Below are 25,497 nucleotides of genomic sequence, written 5' to 3' on the forward strand. Positions count from 1 at the left end.
TTCAGAAGGAGGACCCAAGGCCCCCATCCCTCCATGACAACACGTTTGGTTACATAAATTTCAGAAAAATGAGTTTTACTTTTCACAATTTCATCCAGCTTTGATAAAAGTCTAATGATTTTTCTGACAGAACAACTTAATGCCTTACCCCAAACAATTTGGAGCCATTTTAGGTAACTTTAAGATAAAACTGCTCTGAAGATACGTATGATCCTTGGTAGTTACAGAGAAATAAATGTTTCAATGTTGCCCTTTGTTCTTCCAAACCTTAAATTTCTACTCGAACTAGTTCTTCTCAAATAATCCTTTTTAGGACTTATAGTTTTTCAATCACAATAAGAAGGAGTTTCAGATGTGGGTACAAGAAACAATCATATTCAGTGGCGTCGAAAATGTAGAAGGGGACTAAACGTGTTTTTCGGAATCTAGGGGGCGGAGGACATGCAATGGAGGGCTGGGGGCCCATCATCCTGTGCTTTCGCAAACCCTTCATGTTTACCCTCCCCGGATTTTTCCAAGTACCTATTTAGAGTTGGGTTGACTCTGGCTGAGCTTACAGAGTCACGCCAATGACCCCCGTTTCAAAAAAGTAACCAGTGACACCAGGACTCGAGTCCCTATCCTCTTGGACACTAAAGCGTAATACTTTACTCGGACGTAAAGCACTATTGAGTCTGTAAATATAAGTAGCTAGTCTTTTTGGTGCAAATCACAGCAGTAGATCGGGGTGTCGCAAAATGGGATGTTTTACAGGAAACACAAGCTTTAAGAGTCAACTTCTTTAAAAAAAAATGAAAATAGTTTTTATATATTGTCTTGGGCAAAAAGTAGTTCCCATCCTCGGAAAAAAAAACATTCTGAATTATTAGCATTTTTGAAATGACAAATTTCGAATAAACTAACGAATTTTGAACTAGCGAATATCAAATGCAACAGGATGGTATAAAACTACTTTAGCTTCCCTTATAATTTTAGAATGAAAACTTTCTTTGAGTTAGCCGACAAGCTTGACATAAAGAAGAACTTTTATCATTATTCTTTCTGAAGCTTAAAATGTTTTTGACCCACCGTGAAATTATCCTCTCCCCATAGCTGAAATTTAGCGTCTTCAGCAATCATTTCAAAATTAAGATAGATCAGCTTAATTCAAGGATCCACAATAACATATCAGTTTCTTTTGATACACCTTTGCCGAGTGTCTATTATATAACCGATAAGTACCTATTTAATTTCTAGTTACATTCCACCTCCCCATTAACCCCCCCCCCCCATTGCTAATTTCCACATTGTTAATTTTTTAGCAGAATGCTATTTAGAGACAGATCAAAGAGATTCCATTCAATAAGACCCCATAAATCATTAGGACATGTCGAAATGGGATATTTCCTATTTCTAAAAATGAGAAGTTCTTATATCTACTCCCTACTGCCTCCCAATGAAAACGAAAACAGCACCTCTGAATTAGCGACAAACTATTTGTCTTCTATTCAACCAAAGCAGTTAATTTGGCATGTGCACCATATCCACCCAACCCTTCTTGCTTCTTGAGGATTGATTTCATTTCAAGGATCGAAGATATACGATTAAAGTAATTAACATGGCTAAATACATTTTAAAATGTATTATTATATTTCATTACTTATACATCGGGGTATACGTCGGGATGTATAAAGGGTAAGTGATAGTGATTTATTTTAATTATGTTTGTATCTATTTCTATACATAATTTTTTGGCCAAGTTCTAAAGCAAAATAAAAAAAATTGGAGGAAAATTTAAATGAAACCAGAGAGGTTAAGAGCCATGAAGCTTAGCTTTTGTGACTAGAGCAAAGTATGACTAGAACATAAATAGGGCGGGGAGGGGTCTGAAAGAGAAAAGGGGTGAATGAAAAAAGGGAACAAACAACTTTTTTTTTCTTTTTATTTAATCCCCTAAAGAGTAGTTATTCAAGGAAATAATTCTGAAAACTATGGTATTTTTATATAAACATATTCTCATGTTAAATCTTACGATAATGCATATTACAATTGCTTATACGTGACCCTTTGAACACCATGTATAACTATTGTAAAAAACAAGCAGATATTACCCTATATATGCCTTTAGTACTGTTTTTAAATATGCCTTTCCACTCAATTTTGAAATATTTCGAGTGTACATCTTATCCTATGCATAGTAAAGGGCAACCCAAGTTCAACTGTAAGCCAAATTTTGAGCCATCAGAAGTCAAGTTTAAAAATCCTGAGTAGTGCATAAAATATAGAATCAAACACACTAATTTTTTTTTTTTAGCTTATTTCAAACATGCAGAAAAAATTGAATTTACTCAGAATATATAACTAAGATTTGGATGAGTAATTTGGAGTAAATGATGTTATTCACAAAAATTAAACTGCACAACATTTCAGGAATTAAAAGCATTTTTGGCCAAAAGGAGCGAGTATCGAAATCGAAAAGAGTGCATTTTAAGGCTATTGTTTATCAAGTTTGGGATTCAAAATCGAGAAAAATAATATTTTTAGGTCGTATGACTTTGAAAATATGGGGAAATATCCTAAAGAGATAATCACACCTTCAGCAGCTAATTTTTTTCCCGGTATTACGTTATCAGTAGAGCCATATTCCTTTGGTGGCGCATTGCCAAAATTAAGCCGATGGCACGCCCTATATTTTTTTGTGTCCGTCTTTCTTTCGCAGCTTTTCCAGCATTTTTATCTCCTTACATCGGTAGTTAATCGCAGTCAAAAAGGCAGAATAATAAATTAAAGAATATTAAGAATATTTAGAATAAAAATTAAAAAATATTTATGCTTAACGAAAGTTGTACATATCTTCCAAAAATAATGTTACAAAAAAATAGAAGAAAAATTTAATAGGTTTAAGCATTAACAAATTGAACTACAACACATAAATAAAAGTTATCATTCTGAAACTTAGGAGACACAAAAACACATACAAACGCATAGATTCAGACTGTTGCAAACTAGAAGCGATATTACAGGCCAAAAGTTTGTGAAATCCCTCTCCCCTTAACAAATCTTAAGCTAGAAAGCCGACAACACATGCTATACACCTGTACATACACTAGGTTATACGCAGTTAGCATTTCAGCTATCCTGTGAAATGTGGCGACCACAGGAATTTAGGATGGCTAAGATTTAATATCGTTCAAATAAGGATGGCTAAGATTTGGGTATCGTTCATGTAGTGCCAAATATAAAGCGAGTTTACGGCAATACACATCTAATATTCATATAACTAATTATGTGAAGCAAATGCAAACCATAGCTTTTAGTCGTTTTTTTTTAATCTAGCACCTCAAAATGCCTTTAATGCCACGATGTTATCCTGTCATTGCCACAATGCCACACACAAACTTTGGAATATTTGACGAAGATATGTAATGTCGACTTAATCCAAAAAAAAGACGACAGCCAAAATTTATAACTGAAATTTCACCATTACATGTTGTTTTTTGTGTGTTTTTTTTATATCAAAAAGAAATCTTTCAGGCGTACTGTCAAGTCTCTATTAGCGGGAAAAAAATAATTTTTTTTCCAAGCGTTCCCCAAAGGAATTGGTTTGTGGCATCCGTGTGACTGATCGTATATCTACAGAAACATACGCGAAAAATATGGTTGGATCCCTCATTTTAGAGCTATAATGTCACCTTCATTAAAAAAAAAAAAAAAAAAAAAAAAAAAAAAAAAAAAAAAAAAAAAAAAAAAAAAAAAAAAAAAAAAAAAAAAAAAACGGCCAAAATTAAGAATCGGAATTCGACGTTATACGATTTTGTTTAGGGTTGTAATATAAAAAAAGAATAGTTTCAGGCGTACTGTCAAGTCTCGGGGAAAAAGTGATCCCATAATGAGAGAGGTTGAGATGGCTAGGTCGAGCTTTGCGGATGAAGGATGACCGATTTCCGGAGATCATCATTCACATGGGGCCAAAGGAGAAGGAGGTCCTCCCCAAATGGGATGGGAAGATGTGACAAGAAGTGATTTAAAGGAGGTTTAAATAAATGGGAGGTGTAAAGAGTGATGTGAATCGATTGGGAGAGAGGAGGAGGTGCATGGCTGTGTAAGCCTCCAGTCAATGAGCGCTCCAGTAGGCTGTTAGTAGTAGAGATAGTAGTTTTTTCCCTTTAGAATAGATACAAAGTTTTACACGCAAGCTTCAATACGTTAGCAAAACACCTCAAGATAAAAGTATCTTTTGAAAGTAACCCTTTTAAAGATAAAACTCTTTAAAAGGATTAAACTCAACTTTCAGAAAAATACAGAAAAAAATTATTGACCATGTTGTGTCAAACTAATTTTTGGTTCAACATACTTGAGACGTTTATAGCTCTAATACGGTCTTACTACTCGTCTATATGGTAAAACCAGAATAAACTTACTCGGCTGAGGTGATTTATCAGTGGAGTCACTTGAAGAAACTACATTTCTAGTGGTAGCCACGGTGACCTCTGCATCCCTTGTTAGAGTGGCAGTTTTTTCCAAAGGTGCCTGCCTAGAAAATGGAGAATATCCTATCTTGGGTTTAAGGATGAAGCAAGCACTAGGAAGATTTGTTTTCTTTATTTGTTTTATTTAGATAATATTCCTCACTGTATTTAGGAAAATCCTGTTTTTTGTCATGGTAGCGCAGATAAATTTCGATTTATTTTTTAGATCAATTTTTCTTTTTTAAGGGATAATCGTTCTTTTTTAAGGATAACCTTGAATTTCAAAAATTAATTTTTCGAGTGTTTATAGAAAACAAGAGCTAAGAGCTCATATGGCACTTGTGACGAGGCAAGAAGAGCTAAGAGCCAAGAGATCATATGGAATGAGTTCTAACAAAATTCTATGAATAAATGGATTGATTTAAAAGGAAAATAAGAGGCTTAATGCCGGTCAGGATTTAAAATAAGAGCTCTGAGTCACGATGTCCTTCTAAATATCAAAATTCATTAAGATCTGATCACCCATTCGTAAGTAATAAATACCTAATTATTTCTAATTTTTCCTCTGCCCTTAGCCCCCCAGATGGTCGAATTTGGGAAAACGTCTTTATCAAGTCAATTTGTGCAGGTCTCTGACACGCCTATCGATTTTCATCGTCCTAGCACGTCCAGAAGCACCTGACTCGCCAAATCACTGAACCCCTGCTCCCAACTCCCCCAAAGAGAGCGAATGCAGTACGGTTCCATCAATCACGTATCAAGGACATTTGCTTATTCTCCACTCCCGATTCCTCCACTCCATGTGTTTTCCAAGATTTCCCCCTCCAACTCCCCCCAATGTCAAAGATCTGGTCGGGATTTGAAATAAGAGCTCTGAGACATGAATTCCCTCTAAATATCAAATTTCATTAAAATTCGATCACCTATCCGTAAGATAAAAATACCCCAATTTTCACGTTTTCGAGAATTCCGGTTTCCCCATCTAACTCCCCCCAATGTCACAGGATCTGGTCGGAATTTAAGATTAGAGCTTTAAAGCACAAGATCCTTCTAAATATCAAATTTCATTAAGATCTGGTCACCCTTTCGTAACTTACAAATACCTCAATTTTCAAAATTACACCCCCCCCCAACTCCACCAAAGATATCAGATCCGGTCTGGTTATGTCATTCACGTATCTTAGACAGGTTTTTATTCTTCCCATCCAGTTTCATCCTGATCTCGCCGCTTTGAGTATTTTCTAAGATTTCCGGTCCAACTGTCCCCCACCAATTACGCTTGATCCGGTTGAGATTTAAAATAAGATATCTGAGTTACGAGATCCTTCTAAATATGGAGTTTCATGAAGATCTGATCACTCCTTCGTAAGTTAAAAATACGTCATTTTCTCTATTTTTTCGGAATTAACTCCCCCCCCCATAGAGCGGATCCGTTCCAATTATGTAAATCACGTATATAAGACTTTTGCTTATTTTTCCCACCAAGTTTCATCCCGATCCCTCCAATCTAAGTGTTTTTCATGATTTTAGGTTCCCCCACCCCAAACTCCCCCAATGTCACCAGATCCGGTCGGGATTTAAAATAAGAGCTTTGAGACACGATATCCTTCTAAATATCAAAATTCATTGAGATCCGATCACCCGTTCGTAAGTTAAAAATACCTAATTTTTTCTAATTTTTCAGAATTAACCCCCCCCCCCCCAACTACCCCAAAGAGAGCAGATCCATTCCGGTTATATCAATCATGTATCTAGGACTTGTGCTTATTTTTCCCACCAAGTTTCATCCCGATCCCTCCACTCTAAGTGGTTTCCAAGTTTTAGGTTTCTCCCTCCCAACTCCCCCCCCCCAATGCCACCAGATCCGGTCGGGATTTAAAATACGAGCTTTGAGACACGATATCCTTCTAAATATCAAGTTTATTGAGATCTGATCACCCGTTCGTAAGTTAAAAATACCTCATTTTTCTAATTTTTTAGAATTACCCCCCCCCCCCAACTACCCCAAAGAGAGCAGATCCGTTCCAGTTATGTCAATCATGTATCTAAGACTTGTGCTTATTCTCCCCACCAAGTTTCATCCCGATCCCTCCACTCTAAGTGTTTTCCAAATTTTAGGGTTCCCCCTCCCAACTCCCCCTATGTCACCAGATCCGGTCGGGCTTTAAAGTAAGAGCTCTGAGAAACGATACCCTTCTAAATATCAAATTTTATTGAGATCCGATCCCCCGTTCGTAAGTTAAAAATACTGCACTTGTTTTATATTTCAGAATTAACCCCCCCCCCTAACTACCCCAAAGAGAGCGGATCCGTTCCGGTTATGTCAATCATGTATCTAGGACTTGTACTTATTTTTCCCATTAAGTTTCATCCCGATCCCTCCACTCTAAGTGTTTTCTAAAATTTTAGGTTTCCTCCTCCTAACTCCCCCTCTATGTCACCAGATCCGGTCGGGATTTAAAATAACAGCTCCGAGACACGATATCCTTCCAAACATCAAATTTCATTAAGATCTGATCAACTGTTCGTAACCAAGTGCCAAAAAGAGTGAGTGTCCGTGTTTAATCTGGTATCTTAGAAGTATGAAACATAAGATTTATACGCAAAACATCGTCCATTACAGCCAAAAGCTCCATTTCAAATAATAAAAAAAAGCCTTAAAAAAGATGTAAAAAAGAACCTTGGCACCAATTCAATCTAGCGGCATAGAACAGATTTGAGGGTATAAAAATAAGTAGCACAGATTTCATCGAGAATACTCACACAATCATATATGTAAATAGACATGTTTTTAAAGTTTAAGTCACATGTGTACACCAAAAGCAAAAGTGAACACAACATTTCATTATTTCGTTATTAATTTTGTATTAATAAAAGTAATCACTTTAATAATAAATATTTTATTTATAAACTTTCGTATCCGAATACACTATCATACACTCAGATCCTTATACATGAACGAGTTTCAGAGGCAGTGGCAGACTGTCCAGCACTCAGTAATGTACGTGTGAGTTCGTTGTGCAAGGGGAGAGGGGATCCAAAATTAGAAAAGCGCATAAGACGAACTAAACGAGAAATGCACAAAATTACAGGTAAAATTATAAAAATATCACCTTTAAGTTTATTAAAACATACAAGGATTTCAGCTTAAAAGGTAATTATCCTATAGTTTGGTTTTGTTTAGCATTGGAACAGTAATAATATAGTTTAATATTTATGCCTGTATTCAAAAACTGATTATATATACATTTAACAAAAAGTATTTATACTCAGTTTATATTATCAAATATTATCAATAAAACCTTATTGGCCTACCTTTATTTCAAATTTTAGGGAACAACATCTACTACTACTACCAAAAACTCACCGCTAGCCCAAAGCCACATGAGGCCAACACAGCTACGCATGCTCCTCCATCCTAATCTATTCAAAGCCCTCCTCTTTACACACTCCAAGGGAAACTCCATTTCCCTCGACTCTTTCCTTACAACATTGCTTTCCGTTGAGCACTAAAGAGTAGGCAGAAAAGAACAATCTTTGACGGTCTGAAAACTTTCATCCGCAGAACGTACCCTAGCCGTTTCAGCCTTTCCCTCATTAAGAAAGCGGGATTGGCCAACTTTCTTCCTGCAGTTTACTGTTTGAAATACGGTCAGTCAGTTGGGTACCCAAAACAATCCGTAGGTAATTTCTCTGGAAAACATCTAGCATATCTTCCTCCATTAATGGAACATCAACAAACAAACAAAATTAACAAGGATAAGTACTCTTGGTGACACAGAGCAAAGAAGAAAATCAACAAACAAGGATAAGCACTCTTGGTGACACAGAGCAAAGAAGAAAATCAAATCAAAACGAGAAGATTTTCAACAAGCTGAAAAACAAACAAAGAATTTTTGTGTTGTTTATAATTTTCAGTTAGCTTCAGGTACTAACTGTTTCCATGTTTTGTGGAATACCGTATTCCACATGTTTGTGGAATACAATAAGCAAAAGGGTCGGGTCACACTACCTCATTTAAAAAAAACCCACTTGCGAGCCAAAAAATAAAACCTTGTCCCCTTATAAAGAGAAAATGTCATCTAGCATCTGGCGAATATGTGCCTTTGTAGCCCACACAAATCTATTGCATACTGGTCTATTAAGATACTTAAAAATGCAGAGACTGGTAAACAGAGCAAAATTCTAAATGCGGAAGGTCTACAAGATTAAAGCAAACTTGGCCTACTTTGTGCAAACTGGATTTTGACTTCAAACAATTCTTGAGAGCAACAAATGCACATTAATTATCACTTATGCAATAAGGTCAATTATTTAACATCATGTAATAAATAACAAATTCAATAATAGCACAAGGCAAACAACAGATAATACTTTTTAGACTTTGAGATGCGTAAAGTTTTAAGGGAAGAACAACATAGGCACTTCGGAAGACGGAGGTAAATTTATAAGGAGGAGGATTTGTTAGAAGGAAGATTTGTTAGGAGGAGATTTTGTTAGGTGTTGTCCAAGGAAAATGTCAAAAGATAGACTTTGTGTACCCGTTTGACTGACCGTAATTCAAACACCATTCTGTACGAAAAATTTGCCTCTATCCCACTTTTTAGGGCTATAGGGAGAGATTGGCTGACATGGCTGGGACAGATTTTGCGGACAAAAATGACGGTCATAAGGAAGGACTTAATGAAAAATGGAACTTCTCTGGAGGGGGTAAAGAGGGACAATTTGAAAATTGAGATGGAGGAAAAGCTTGCGTAGCTGTCTTGGCCTCAGGAAGCTTGGTTAGTAGCAGTAGCATATGAAAAACAAATTTTTTGAAATTATTACACATTGGGGCCCGGGCCTGTAGGCCCTACTACGCCAATCCTGGCTATACAGATTAGTCTAGGGTTTAATCCTCTAGTACTCAGTAAAAGTTCAAAACACATATTTCAGGTAATAAAAGCAGCAGATTTCTGGCTTCAAAATTTACTTACTTTCCTATAGTAACAGCCCCGCCGAACCAGTTATACCAGGAAATAGAATAGAGGCTCAATAACAGAGAAATGTAAGCTTTAATACCATTTCAAAATAGGAAAAGAATTCAGCCCCCCCCCCCCAAAGGAACTTACAAGTTTTCCCTACGTTTTTTACATTTGATAGACTTGGCCTGTATAATTATAAAGGTCAATAAACAGACTACGGCTGGAACAAGTCAGGAATTCAAGAACCTTTGGTCACTCATTTAAATCAAGGGTAAAATAAGCAAGACATGGAACGCTTTCGGCCAACTAAGAAAGCCAATATGGCCCAGAAGAGAAATCACCGGGAAGGCCGAAATTCGAGTATATATGGTGTGTATTGTGTGCACCATTTTGTTGTTTAGATGCAAGAGCTGGCCACTAAAGACAGAAGAAGAACACTCGCTCGACATCTTTGATGAGGAGTGCCTTAGAGCCATTTGTGCCTGGAACTGCTAAGCAACAACCATCTAAGGCAAAGGTGTAATCAGAAGCATTCATTATAATATAATAAAATGAATACAATACAATAAAATGATAAATATAATAAAATATAATATAAATAAATATAATAAAATAATAATATAATAAATATAATAAAATAGTAATATAATAAAACGATAGATGATTTATGATGATCCGCTATCGTAGAGAGCAGAATGCTTAGATGATTTGGGCACGTTGTGCAGCACCCAAGCACCGACCCCACCAGTCCCTTGAATTTAAGCCCCCTTACCAGTGGAAGAAACAGTAAGATCAAATTAAATCCTTGCAGGTCACAGTGAAGAATGACCTCAAACCTTTGGGAGGATTCCAAAAGCATAGATGCAAATAGGCAAACAATGGTTGGAAATCATCTGCCCCACAACAGAAGATCCAAGACAGTGGCAGAATAGGGTTACAAATAAGTACGCCCGGACATACAGCCCACTTGGTAAGGGACACAATATTTCAACATATGAAATCAAAATAGCCTATGATTAGTAATCGGTAAAAAATTTGATAACAAGTATTTCTGATAATAAAATCTGCAAATGTCATTCTTTAAGCTGTGTTTTTTTTTTCTTTTTAAAAAATTACTTTAAAAAAGGTCAATCCAACTCGATGGAAAACGAGAACAAGTTCCCAGATTCTCCTTATTAAGGATCTGTACCCAATCCTACGTATGTGTAGTAAATGAGTCCTTAAACTCCTGTTGTCACGATAGAAATCAGAAAGGGTTTCACATCTTCGCTGCTATGAGAATTAGGGGAAAATAAGACCTAGTGTCACAGCTAGGGGTTTTTGGAGACCCAGACACATTCCAAACTCCGCAGACTAGGGCATGAGGGGGGAGGGAGAGGCTTCTAAAGTGATTTCATCATAGTAATACCAAATTTTTCAATGATATTATTATTGTTCCCTAAATACTATACAAGTTCCCTGTGTTATTTTTCTGGAATCATATTTTTCATTAGTTTCAACATAAGGCGACAATTTTTCTCTTATTCCGTAACTGAGATCCACCTTCATACGTTCATTAAGTTACAATTTGGAATTTGTTTTACATTTTCTTAGATTGAAAAATACGTTGAGAAATGCTTGGAATTTGTTGAAAAAGACGAATTTCCTTTTTAAGGCAAGCTTAGATGATTCCCCAAGAAACAGTGCAAGTGATTCTTAATTCTGACTTTGTGAATGGAGAGATATGAGACTAGTATAATCTACAATACAATATATAAATGATAAAATCTAACAATATATGAATACCCTGTGTTTTTGGATCAAGATGCAGCTGAGGGCTTATCGCAAAATTGGTGTTTAAGAGGTAAAGTAAACCTTGAGTAGCAAGGAAATCAAAAGATTTGGCCCCTTGAATCCCTCTAAAATCTATTAATACCTAAAACTCACGACTTTCTAAGATTTTTATTTTGGCTGTTTCAAATTATGAAGTTTTAGGGACAGTATTAAATATTCGTCGATGTTGCCACATTGAACCATGACAATAAATAAGGTAAACTAATTAGTTAAATTTAACAACGGCTTTTAATGGTAAAAATTCAATTGATTCCTGAAGAAAAGTAAAGCTAGAAAAGGAAAGGAAAGTGATTGCTGATTCTGTAGATTGTTTCATTTATTTTAATTTGTGCAGCCACTAGCGTAAGCTGCACAACTGCATCTGTTATCACTTTTTACAAACACAACTGCATATCTTTTTAAAAAATTGTATCCACTAAAGTTACGACTTATCCGATTCAAATAATCTGATTTTATTTCCACACTCTTTTAGTTTGTGCAGCCACTAACGCAAGCTGCATAACTGCATATGAAGACCTCCTTTATTAAAAATTGTATCCACTAAAGTTACCACTTATCCAATTCAAACAATCTGATTTTATTTCCACTGCCTTTTAATTTGTGCAGCAACTAACGTAAGCTGCAAATCTGCATATGGAGAACTCTTTTTTTTAGAAATTGTATAAACCAAAGTTACCAATTATCCAAATCAAACAATCAGATTTTATTTGCACTGCCTTTGGTACTTTGAGGGTCTTCACATTAGGAAGTATTGCTTCCGTTAATTCAGGAGGGGAAATTTCATGACCTTCATTAATTTCCTCCCATTGTATAAAACCTCCGTGTCATATCTTGTACATGGCTTAGACCAAACACAGCGAAGAAATCCTAAGACATACTAGTATGCATGACCGTATGAAGGATTTTTATTCGAGGAGAGTTTTTCTTCTTTTATTGAATCTGCGTTCATTTATATAATATTTAGAGTTATAAATATAGTTACTTACTTAAAATAATTGTTCGGGGGAAGGGGGGGGGGTAAGTTTGACTTTTTGTCCCAGCTTCTTAAGATCGATTCTTGAAACATAAGGGCCGTTTAATTAGAATAGAATTTTTTTTAAGTATTATTAGCGGCAAGAGCAATGTATTAAGGAGAGGGGCGACCCCTTCACAGGCGGAATAATTTTTGTTCGTTTTGAGTTTTAATGTTGCTCCTTACTTTCAGTTAAGAAACATTTTTTTAAATTAATTTCATGTTTTATCTAATTTCGTAAGAGCAGAAATGACCTTTTCATTATGTTCTCAATAAAAAATAAGTACAATTAATGTTGATCGCGGACCTTGCTTCAGCTTAGTCCATTTTCTTCAACCTGATAGCATCAACAGAAAATCTACCCTACAGGTAAATTTACCCTGTTGGTTAAATTTTGAATAAAATTAAAAATTCTCAAGATGGAATACAAAAAATTGGTCCGCATTCTTTCTATCTTTAGTAAATCTTAATTAATTTTTATTTAAAGTTTAAATAATTATTATAAAAATTGGAAGTGGCTTCCCTAAACAGTTGTTAATGGTATTAGAATTAAGCCACTTTTGTGTCTTTTTTTGGTCATAAAATTTTATATGTTCATTATGTTCTCAAAAAAAAAAAAAGTAAAAATAATGTTGATCGCGGGCCATTATCTTCAACCTGATATCATAAACAGAAAATCTACCCTACAGGTATACAATCTACCCTACAAAAATCTACCCTACAGGTAGATTTACCCTGTTGGTTAAATTTTGAATAAAATTAAAAATTCCCAAGATGGAATACAAAAAATTGGTCCGCATTCTTTCGTTAATCTTTAGTTAATCTTAATTGATTTTTATTTAAAATGTCAATTAAATATTATAAAGATTGGAACTGGCTTCCTTCAACTGTTGTTAAGTTTTGTCTTCTTTGTGTACTTTGTGTAACTTTTTTTGAGTATAAAATATAGTATATAGTATAAAATATAGTATATAAATAAAATAAAAGACTTACAGTTCGTTGGAAGCCACTTCTGAGCATTCTCTTGAAAGTCGGTTCTCTGCAAAGGAGCTTTGTGATGTGAGACTGGCAGACATTGATTGACTCACGAATCGACCCCGTTTTATCATTGAAGGATGTGAAGGCAATTCAACAAGCCCCTTGATCTGGAGGGTCTCAGCAGTCTTTATGAAAACAAGAATCATTCTTATGATTATCAATTATAATCACAGATATGAAATATAGTTTGAGCGGGGAAGTAAGTTTAGCCTTCTTTTATGCTTTTAGAACCTACAGAAATGGGGGAGGGGGGATGGTTAAAAACATAAAATTTGATCTTAATGTCAGAATATTTTGCACTCCTGGTGAATTTTTTATCTTCAACAAAGGGGTGGAGGGCTAAGGGAAGTACATATTTCTAGCACCCTCCTAAATCCACATTAAAAACAAGACTCTTGCTTATGACGAACCTATTACTACAATCCTTCGACATCAATTTGTCAATAGTGATATTCAGAAGCTAAGTTTTAAAATAAATGTTTGAAGCCAAATAGACAAAACTTAGACGAAACTTTTGTTGTCAAGCTTACATAAAAGACTAATGCTTGATATAGCATAAAATGGACGCGGAAAAGTACAGTCAAACGTGTTTGAGAAACACGTTAAGGGTTGGAAACACGTAACAGAAAACTCGCAAGGGCTGGAAAGACATGGTGTTTTCCTTCTGCGTTTGAAGAACGTAGGTGTACAAGAGAATAGCGGAATTTTCTCGTAAGAAATAGCATTTTCTTGGGCAAATAATTTAAATTTGAAAACTCTGATACTCGGAATGAAGAAAATGGTTGGCCAAACCATCAATCAGTATATTAAGAGAGATTGGGTGAGCTCTAACTCAATTGTAGATATTCCCGTAAATGCAGTATTGAGAATATTCGGTTTTACTGAGTCAAACTACTATTAAAAATTTGTAAAAAGGGAGCGTTAACCAAGAAAGAATTCGTAGGTCGAAGTTGGTGTAAAATACGTTTATATTGCATAGATATGGCCGTTCTCTAACTTTACGCATTCCCCAGCAATCAATTAAAGCAACTTATTGCTTCCCAGTAGCTTACTTTACGGCAAAAAAGTTACCCCCGAATAATTTTCACACTTCTTTTTTGCTTTTTTTTATTTTCAACATTCATATTTGCTCACTATATTATTTATAGCATTATGATTTGTTTTTCAATTCATGCCTATTACTTAAATGACATGAAAATTTTCCCAGTAATCAATTACAGCAACTTATTGCTTCCCAGTAGCTTACTTTCTGGCTAAAAAGTTACCCCCGAATAATTTTCACATATTTCTTTTTTTTTCAACATTCATATTTGCTCACTCTATTATTTATAGCATTATGATTTGTTTTCCAATTTGTTATTGATTGTTATTCAATTCATTATGATTGTTTTTCAACACAGCAATACCAAAAAAAAAAAACAGCAGACCCTGTGCTAGCCATGCCATTGCATAACAAAAAAGAAGCTGGTAAGAAATTGGTGCGACTCCTCTTTCAGTGATTTTTATATGTATCTGTTAATTAAAGTGATTTGCATATATTGGGATCGGCTCACCAATAAACATACAATTATTTGTACCTTTTGTACAAATTGTCAACAGATTAATAATTACCTTTTTTTTACCAGCAAGTACAAGTAAGTATCTTTTGTTGTTATAAACAGAAATGGCAACAATTTTGCCAATTTTGGCCATTCCTATTGTCGGTTGATGGGGGGCAAACACGTGCAGATGAAACTAAGCAAAAGTTAGAATAAGGTAAAATTTTACCTAGCATACCTTACCTCTTCACCCTTACTATAATATCGAGATCTAAAATCCACCTCAAATTGGAAAATCCTAATACCAGAGGTGAATATCTACAAATTTTATTTAATCCCATAAGTCTACAGTATATATTACTTGGATGACCTTAGACCCACCTGTGCCTCCAAAAGCAACCAGGGCATCAAGAAGGAGCCACCAACCTTCCCGCAGCTTTGCTTCTGATAGTATATCCTCTCACTGAGGCTGGATTGAGGTGCTCAGTTTAAGCACATCTTTCTGTCAAGTTAGGCGCATGGTCTTTCTGTTTCTGCCTCTTCAGAGAGTACCCAATGATTGTCAGTGGAACACTGCATTCGGTAGGCAGGGATTGTCCATGCGTAGTATGTGGCCAAAGTATCTCCATCGGCGAAATCTTATCATATCTGTCGCAAGCGGCTGACTCATCTTGTCGAGGATTGATTGGTTGGTTATCCCTTGCTGTCCAGTGGATGTTGCGAATTCTTCTGAGACATGTGGTCTCAAAAACGAGAGTTCTCCTCTCATGTTCCTGGTTAAAGTACCAGGATTCACCTGCGTAAAACGTTGCTATTAAGCAGTCGTGACTTCAGCCGAAGAAAAAAATTTAGGGACCACCAAAGTTTCCGTAATCTATTGAAGGTTCTATTGGCTTGACCAATTCTTGGAGCACTTCTTTTGTTGGCAGCTTCAATTCTAGGTGTGGCATGTGGCCACATAGAGTCTTCGACCGTATAAGAAATAGAACCACTGAGCTTGATGTAGGTTGAAAAAAGCAATATCCCCAGCTATCTACGAAAACAACTTCCTTAATCACCTGATTGAACTGACCGAAATCGCCTTAATCAACCTTACTGAAAAATCCCCCAACATACTCTTAGCTGCTTTTGTAATTTAACAGGAAGTTGTTGGAGTATCAACACAAAAACGTTGAATTACGATGGTTAGCAGGCTCAAAAGAGATTTCCTTGGCTTAATAGTCAGTTTTTCTTGGGACTGCGGTCTCTGTTTTAAAAAACGTTCAAAGCCGTTAGGGATTAATAGCCAGTGAGTCTCCATTTTGTTGAAGAAAAAATCTGGTCGGATATTTTTGTTTATTTGAAACAAAATCTTCTCATCAAAAATCTGTTGTGATTTTCTCTTGAAATGACTAAGAAGCGCTGATAACTTCATATTCCTTACGTTTAGGATTCACGTACTAGCCCATAAATGTATAACTGCCTCTATACTGACTTCTTGCTAATACCATGCTGACTTTTTGCTATTTTCACTTTTCTAAAGTTTTCTTTTAACCAGCTCAAAAAATTGATATAAATTTGCCAAGAATGACTGAAATTAGTTGCATTTCACACAATGCCAACGCTACTTGTGGAACATTTATCTCTCCACCAGCATGCTAAAATGTATATATTTTCTCACAATTTAGGAATATTGTGTACGCGTGTGAGCGGCACCCACGCATTCTCTTTTTCTATTGTTATCAGTTTTTCATGCTGCACTAAGAGACCGAGTTTTGCTTGTGAAGGGAATTATAGACATAAAAACGACATTCAGTGTAACCCCCCTTCGGAAATGTATTCCCTTACCCTGATTTACACGAAAAACTTTTCTGTAATATTTACAGAATTCTTTTTTTTAAACAATGGCACAGAGGGGGAGGTAATTTTTAAGCTCTAGGAGTCAATTTTCTCATCCAATTGACATGCCTGGGAATTTATAATTAATTTAGGTTCCTGCCGCAATGATGCCATGAATTATTCAGATTTTCTGGATAATCTTTGTCAAACAATGTCCGACGCATAAGTTAAAAATTCTAACTTTATTTTCCGAATACTTTCAAATTTGGAATACGGTCACTTTATAAATGTGGGGAATATGCCGCAATAAAATGTTATACAATTTCTGGCAATACTTTATCTTTGCTTAGACGGCACTATTGCCATGCCTATGATTTTTGTTTCGGCTCTATGTTAAACTCACGAAGCAACGTATTTGCTAAATAGTTACTTTTCTTCACTGCCGCTTGAACAGCACCTACTTCAATAGCACCCCCTCTTGCCCCTCCCCCCAATAAAAATACTGTAGCTACACCCCTGCCTACAGCCATGTTAGTTCTATTCATACAAAAAAAAACTCAATTTTCTAAGATTTTTGATAAGTTATTTTTAAATTGTAAAGTTTTTAGGACATTTCCAAAATCCTGTCAATTTTGTCATTTTGAACCGTGAATATAAATAAGCGCAACTAATTAGTTAGATTTCGTACATAAAAGTTCAAATATTAACCTCTAATTTTAATTCTAATTCTCAAAGACAGCTACAACTTCAAAAGAAAGCTACATCTTTTTAAGCTGTTTTTAAGCTGTACATCGTATTTTTTTATCATTTTCTTCTTCTTTTTTCTTTTTTTTTTACAGGTTTTTTTTACGGATCAACCGAGATCCGTTGATTTTTGAATTTAAAAAAGAGGGAATAGTTGTGGGAAAAGTGGAAGTCATGGCCAATTGTAGAAAAAAGCCAAGACAGATATTTGAATTCAGTGGGCAGCCCAGTCAAGGGTTAATTTTATCCCTTTGATTGCCGTTGCTACTGTCTGCCATTTATGCTACACCTTTCCGTGCATGTGTGTCCCTTCACCAATGCCAAACTAGAGTCGTACCTGTTGGAGGTTCTCGCTGGGGAACACACGCAGGTTGACTACGGGTTAACTAGAGTCAACCCTCTCAGAGTCAACCCGCTGAACTAGAGTCAACCCGCTGAACTAGAGTCAACCCTGCTAATTCACGGTGGGTTGGGTTCAACCTGTTGGAGGTTCTCTCTCAGGTTAATTCACGATCGCAGAAAGGGGGAAGCAGCATATTGACAAATGGAAATAACGAGTCCAATTCAAGGCCTACAAGGGCCTCCTGCAATCTGTCTCGACTCTTATGCAAGTGAACTTGCATTTATAAGCCAAGGGATTTGGGCGAGAAAATAAAAGCTACATCTTTTTAAGCTGTTTTTAAGCTGTACATCGTATTTTTTTATCATTTTCTTCTTCTTTTTTCTTTTTTTTTTACAGGTTTTTTTTTATCCAATTTTCATTTTTCGCGATTTCAGAAATTTCTACACGATTAATCCAAACGCCAGATTCTATTTTCACTGTTATTGGTGCTTCCAAGATACTACAAAAATACAAGAACACAACTGATTTTTAGTAGGATTTAAAAAGTAATTTCGTATTTTCCTTATATTTTATGTATAAAACATTCTTTGCGTATATTTTATGTTAAGCGGAAAATAAACAATTATTCTCATATTTTATAATAAATAAAAAGACAATAAAGAAAATACGTAATTTTTCAGAACTATATAGAACTAGTTTTAACTATTATTTATTAGGAAATTTTATTGAATACAATTTAACCATGTATATTTAAAAATGAAAATTTTCATCAATTTTACATTCATTATATACATTATGGTTTACTTATCGTGCATGATTTTTAACCAAAAAGTTATGGATATTTTCAAGATTCATTCTTGTTTGCTTTCATAAGAAAAAAAAACAAATAAAATCGCATGCCAGACGGTTAATTTGACTGGATCCTTTAGTCGTATCATGAAATCTATCCATAAGCCTACACATAAATATATATCCATAATATAAGCATAATTTTATCCATTTAATACTGTAATGTTAGGGAAAAAAACTAAATAGAAAATCGCTAAATTTTGCAGGACAGTAGAAACCCGGAAAACTTCCTTCAAAAACCAATATTTGGAAAAGGATAGTCTATATCCATCCTTCAAAACACGATTTTGACATAAAAACTTCTAAAATTTTGCTATTAAATGTATCCTTCAAGATATGAATTCGACATAAGCTTCCAAAACATTCGAATTAAATTTGGCATGGTCTTGACATAAGATATATTAAATTTCAATTTATAAATATAAAAATCGAAATTGTGACATAAAATGCGTTAAATTCCAATATTTAAGTATTTGAGGAAATCTGAAACTCTGATACTAAATTTATGATAGTTTTGACATAAAATGCATTAAATTGCATTATTACAGCATTTGAGGAAATCTGGAATTTTGATATTAAATTTGGCATAGTTTTGACGTAAAGGACATAAGATTGAAATACTTGAGAATTTGAGGACACCTAAAATTTTGATATAGATTTGTCCTAGTTTTTACATAAAATGCAGTAAAATCCAATATCAAAACACATTATCAAATAAAAGTGTGAAAGTGTGAGCAAAATGAATGAACTTTTGGAGGTCTTGCGAGTTTAGGGTGCTAGAATTGGTTTGAAAATTAATATTAAGAAGACTACGTTACTAAGGTAAGGAATAAGTGAAGATGAAAAGGTGACGTTGGGTAACAAAGGATTGATCAGGTGGGAAGCTTCAGTTACCTTGGTAGTATTATTAGTAAAGACGGTGGGAGCAATGAAGGTATTAAAAATAATATATCCAAGGCTCAGGGCGTCTTTTTCACGGTTAAAAAAAGTTTGGAAGAATAGAAAGATAAGTCTGAAAAAAAGATTAGAATATTGGAAGGTACAGTGATGACTGTAGTCACATATGGCTCTGAAGCATGGGCGCTCCGAAAAGCGGATGAAGATTTACTAGATATTTTCGAGAGAAATTGCCTCTTGTTATCAGTATCATTGATTATTTTATTATCTTTTATTATATATATCATATATATATGTATATATATACATATCAGGGCCTCCCCCCTTCAGCTCCAGCCTACTAATGTACCTGACGTTGTACCAAATACGAATAGTTATAATCTATATAGTTGTATCATAATAGTTAATCAGTAAACAAGAATAATTAATTAATACTTATCAATATATAATGAAAAATAATTAATAGTTTACTATTAATAATAATATTAAAATAATCATAACCTTAATAATTCCACTAAGTCGATCATTTGTGATGTTAACTTCGCCAAAATAAACAAAATGGATAACAGCAACAAGATCAGATATTATAAATACATAATTAAAATAATATTATAAATACATAAAATAAATATTATAAATATATTTATAATTAAAATTTATAAAATAATTAAAATTTAAATTTAAATATTAAAATTATTTTAATATTAATATTAAAATAATAATAATTCAATAGGAATAGTTAACCTTAATAATTCCGCTAAGTCGATCCTTTGTGATGTTAACTTCGCCAAAATAAACAAAATGGATAACAGCAACAAGATCAGATATTATAAATACATAATTAAAATAATATTATAAATACACAAAATAAATATTATAAATATATTTATAATTAAAATTTATAAAAAAAATTACAATTTAAATATTGAAACTATTTTAATATTAATATTAAAATAATAATAATTCAATAGGCATAGTTGACCTTAATAATTTCACTGAGTCGATCCTTTGTGATATTAACTTAGCCAAAATAAACAAAATGGATAACAGCAACAAGATCAGATATTATAAATACATAATTAAAATAATATTATAAATACATAAAATAAATATTATAAATATATTTATAATTCAAATTTATAAAATAATCTAAATTTAAATTTAAATATTAAAATCATTTTAATGTTTATATTAAAATTATAATAATCCAATAGGAATAGTTAACCTTGATAATTCCGCTAAGTCGATCCATTGTGATGTTAACTTAGCCAAAATAAACAAAATGGATAACAGCAACAAGATCAGATATTATAAATACATAATTAAAATAATATTATAAATACATAAAATAAATATTATAATTATATTTATAATTCAAATTTATAAAATAATCTAAATTTGAATTTAAATTTTAAAATTATTTTAATGTCTATATTAAAATTATAATAATTCAATAGGAATAGTTAACCTTAATAATTCCGCTAAGTCGATCCTTTGTGATGTTAACTTCGCCAAAATAAACAAAATGGATAACAGCAACAAGATCATTGTATGATATATCTTTTAAAATGACTATCGGATGCTTGTCTGGATTCACTGCAAACAATTCCTGAAAGCAAAATCAAACTAAAATACACATAAAAATATCGTCAATAAAATCTTCAAAAAATAGTAGACTAGAATCAAGTAAAAATACTATTAATTATTGTGCAAAAGGGCATAGATCCTTTACTTGTCTCTATAAACTGACTAAAGAACAAGTCTTGGACTTCACACAACTTTTCTGTTAGAGACAACCTAAATATTGCACAAAAATAGAAAACTAGAAATTTGGGTAAATATTGAGCAGTTCACATAAATGACCTACGGATAAAGCGAATATATTAATCGACGCCTTTTTATGCTCTTTCCGAATATAATAATCGTTTTTGTCGCAAATTCAAATTCAAGCCCTTTACGGACGCTCAAAGATGATACCTTTTTTCTTATTTTGGATACGGTTTATATATTTATATATATATATATATATATATATATATATATATATATATATATATATATATATATATATATATATATATATATATATATATATATATATATATATATATCTGTTAGCGTTACTTTTGCTAAAACCGGGTTACCCGTAAAATAAATTGGCGGTGCCGAAATCAAGAATCAGTAAACGCATAGGAAATATATAATATAAGCTATATATTTAAGTAAGGTTAGGGAGGTTACGCAAGGGCACGCAATTCGGTCCAATAATCAAAAGGAGGAACCGAGTACTTGAAGATGAGCTTCATCCGGCGTTGCACTTCTATCAGGAACGATTTTCCTGGGGATTTTGTTCCAGCAAATCCCTCTTTAGACTCCTTCAAAAGAAGGCTCAGCTTACATTTACAACCCCAGGGTTTCAATACTTGAAATTTAATTAAAATACTTAATTGAAATACCTTAGGGTTTCAATACTTGAAATTTAATTAAAATACTTAATTGAAATACCTTGACTAAAATTAATACCTGGCTGAAATTAATTAATTGATATACTTGAAAATTAATTAAACCTCGGGGTAAATGAAAAGCAGCATGTCAAATACGTTTAAGTACCTGGCGCCGAGAATATAGGATAAAGGGGTAAGATTGAATTCGCACCAGAAACGATTATTATATTCGGAAAGAGAAAAGCACAGTATGTTCACTATATTCATAGAGCATTTATGTGAACTGCTCAATATTTATCGAAATTCGTTTATTAATTCGATTCACTAAATATACGAAGAAGGCTTGACAAATTTTAAAAGAAAGCAGAAAGCTTACAAAGCATTTTCAGATTTCACATATTATTTCACGTATAGAACTGTAAAGAAAATTCAAAAATTTATTCTTTATAATGACAATTTTATATTCCCTAAATTTTACGTAAAAGAGTACATATACACATAGAGACTAAATTAGTGTTACAGGAAAACTAACTATTAGTCCCAGATTTAACATGCGTTTTATCAAGACTAAGAAAAAGTATACAGAGAAAGAAGAGATGTGGATAATTTTTCTTAAGTTTTACAGAAAATTTACAGTGCAGATTATAAATAGACTGCATAGAAACATCTATCGACCAAAAATTGTAGTCAAAATTCAATATTAGCCGCAAAATGGGTACTGAAATTTAAGCCTTCCAGTCTGTCGAGAATAAAAAGCAATGACAATTCTAGTCAATTCCCAATTGTCCAGTCAATTGAACGAGTCAAAACAAGACTTTATTTTTTAAACAATAAGAAAAGAAAAGGTAAATTTGGTAAATTCTCTTGTTTCACCTTGTTTCAATCTTGCTTCATTAAATTTGTTAAAGACGCATCCCGTCTTTTGGAAGTTTTGCTCGTTCTGGATGTTTTTTTTTCTTTTTTTTCTATGCTCGTTTTACATTTTAGAAGTATACGGAAAGCTTACAAAGCATTTTCAGATTTCACATATATTTCACGCATAGAACTGTAAAGAGAATTCTAAATTTTATAGGAAATTTAGTCTCAGAATTGACGAAATATACGAAAAAAACTTGACAAATTTTAGAAGAATGTAGAAAGCTTACAAAACACTTTACAGGAAAGCAGGAAATAAAAAATTATTGTCAGATATGCCCTAAATTTTACTTAAAAGAGTACAAATACACAGAGAAACTAAATTAATGTTACAGGAAAACTAACTATTTGTCCCAGATGCAACATATATTTTATAAAAAGGAGTAAGAAAAAGTAAACAGAGAAAGAAGAAATTTGGATAATTGTTCTTAAATTTTGCAGAAAATTTACAGTGCAGATTATAAATAGACTGCACAAAAACAAAGGGACAACATAAGTTTTACAGCAAAGGTGAAAGCTAAAAATGATCTCAGCTGTTACCTACAATTTATGTAAAAATACAAATAAACTACACAAATTGAAGAGACAATGTGGTGGGTATTAGTGAGTTTCTAGGGTTGATATCCAAGTATTCATGCGACAGGCCAATTATTTTTCAACATAGATGTAATGGGACTACTTAAACTTTACAGGGAAAATGCAGGCGCTAGTGGGTATTTTTCTGGGGTGGCTGCCTAATAATCCTGAAATACATCACCTGTTTCGTTTACACCCTACCCAATGGCAAAAACTCGACAGATTAGACATGCAGTCTCATGAAACCGTCCATGGTATCAAACAGCAGGTACATAAGGAAATGAACAGAAATTAAAGCTCTAAAAATTAACTTTTGATAAGAAAATATAGACCTGCATCAGAGGAATTTTCTCTGCATGCTGATTCCAAATATGTAAACTTAATTATTTCTAATTTCCCAAACTAAAAATTATAATTCCAGAAAAATTCTAATAATTTCAAAAATGTAGAAACACAATCCTAAAAAGACGGGCGAAACTGTTGACAATTATAACATCAAATTCAACCTGTTTGAGAACTCCAAAGCAAAAGTTTAAAGACTCAACAAAAAACATATAATTTCATATTTTTCTTGGAAAATTTCCCTAATTTTCTTATTTCAGCATTATATTTTCATCATATTTTGGTATATTTTATTAGGATTTGCTAACCTTCTATTCTTGAGTGGGGTCGCTATAATACAGAACCCCAAAGCACAAGTTTAAAGACTCAACAAAAAACATATAATTTCATATTTTTCTTGGAAAATTTCCTTAATTTTCTTACTTTAGTATTATATTTTCATCATATTTTGGTATATTTTACTAGGATTAGCTAACCTTCCATTCTTGAGTGGGGTCGCTATAATACAGAACCCCAAAGCACAAGTTTAAAGACTCAACAAAAAACATATAATTTCATATTTTTCTTGGAAAATTTCCCTAATTTTCTTACTTTAGTATTATATTTTCATCATATTTTGGTATATTTTACTAGGATTAGCTAACCTTCCATTCTTGAGTGGGGTCGCTATAATACAGAACCCCAAAGCACAAGTTTAAAGACTCAACAAAAAACATATAATTTCATATTTTTCTTGGAAAATTTCCTTAATTTTCTTACTTTAGTATTATATTTTCATCATATTTTGGTATATTTTACTAGGATTAGCTAACCTTCCATTCTTGAGTGGGGTCGCTATAATACAGAACCCCAAAGCACAGGTTTAAAGACTCAACAAAAAACATATAATTTCAAATTTTTTCTTGGAAAAACCTCTTTCTCTCTATAAGGGTGACCATAAGAAGGAGAACTGAAATTTCTAGATTTCTTTTGTAGCAACAAAACATAGAATGGCAGCAAAGTGTTGATTTGCGTGTTACATACACGTGTACGTGTACGTTGTAGCACAAGAAAAATCATTTGGCCCAAAGCGGGCCGACATGCTATAAATATAATAATAATAATCTATTTTTGACCCAATAACATGATAATAAAGTGGAGTAACAAAAACAAAAGAAAACATATAAAAAATAAACTTTCCTATGGCAATATTAAAAATCAATAACAACAATACAAATAAAATAATCGCACAAGAGGATGAAAACGACCTAACCCCAGGCAAGCCTCTTGTTTTAACTTGGCAACCAACTTAATTATAAGATTTCAATGAATCAGTAGCACTAAACATTCGAATAATCTTTCGGTTCCTATATCAACGAAATAGATATAAAAGATAGCAAGATTAACAATCGATTTTAAACCATTGGTAAGAATTTCGATACTCACGGATTATAGCGACCCAACTCAAGTTCTTGATCGGAGTAGAACCGGTTTGTCTGTCTGATCTCGGTTATAATTAGCTTCTTAGCGTGAATACTATGATATAGGCATATTTTAATTAAATATTTAATATAGAGAGGTGGTTAGGTGAGGTATTTAATATAATGTGTTCTGGGGGGCCTGCTTTCCATAATTCTTTGCTGTAGTTTCTGTAATTTTGTTTCTAAAGTATTATATTTTCATCTTATTTTGGTGTATTTCATTAGGACTTACCTTCACTTCTTGAGTGGGGTCGCTATAATACATAAGTACCGATA

At 33.4% G+C, this 25,497-nt stretch overlaps 1 protein-coding gene across 2 annotated transcripts in view; it reads right to left on the bottom strand.

The window, feature by feature from the left end:
* Positions 1-25,497, bottom strand: part of LOC136028410 (longitudinals lacking protein, isoforms H/M/V-like) — a 203,602-nt gene that overhangs the window by 167,421 nt on the left and 10,684 nt on the right. For both annotated transcript variants that reach the window (XM_065706243.1, XM_065706244.1), the window contains exons 3-5: positions 20,953-21,093; positions 13,251-13,420; positions 4,401-4,513 (exon numbers count right to left, since the gene is read on the bottom strand). In XM_065706243.1, coding sequence (XP_065562315.1) covers positions 4,401-4,513; positions 13,251-13,420; positions 20,953-21,093 — 424 coding nt within the window. The remainder of the gene's footprint in view (positions 1-4,400; positions 4,514-13,250; positions 13,421-20,952; positions 21,094-25,497) is intronic.

The sequence above is a fragment of the Artemia franciscana genome, chromosome 6 (assembly GCF_032884065.1).
Source record: "Artemia franciscana chromosome 6, ASM3288406v1, whole genome shotgun sequence".
NCBI classification, from domain to species: Eukaryota; Metazoa; Arthropoda; class Branchiopoda; order Anostraca; family Artemiidae; genus Artemia; species Artemia franciscana.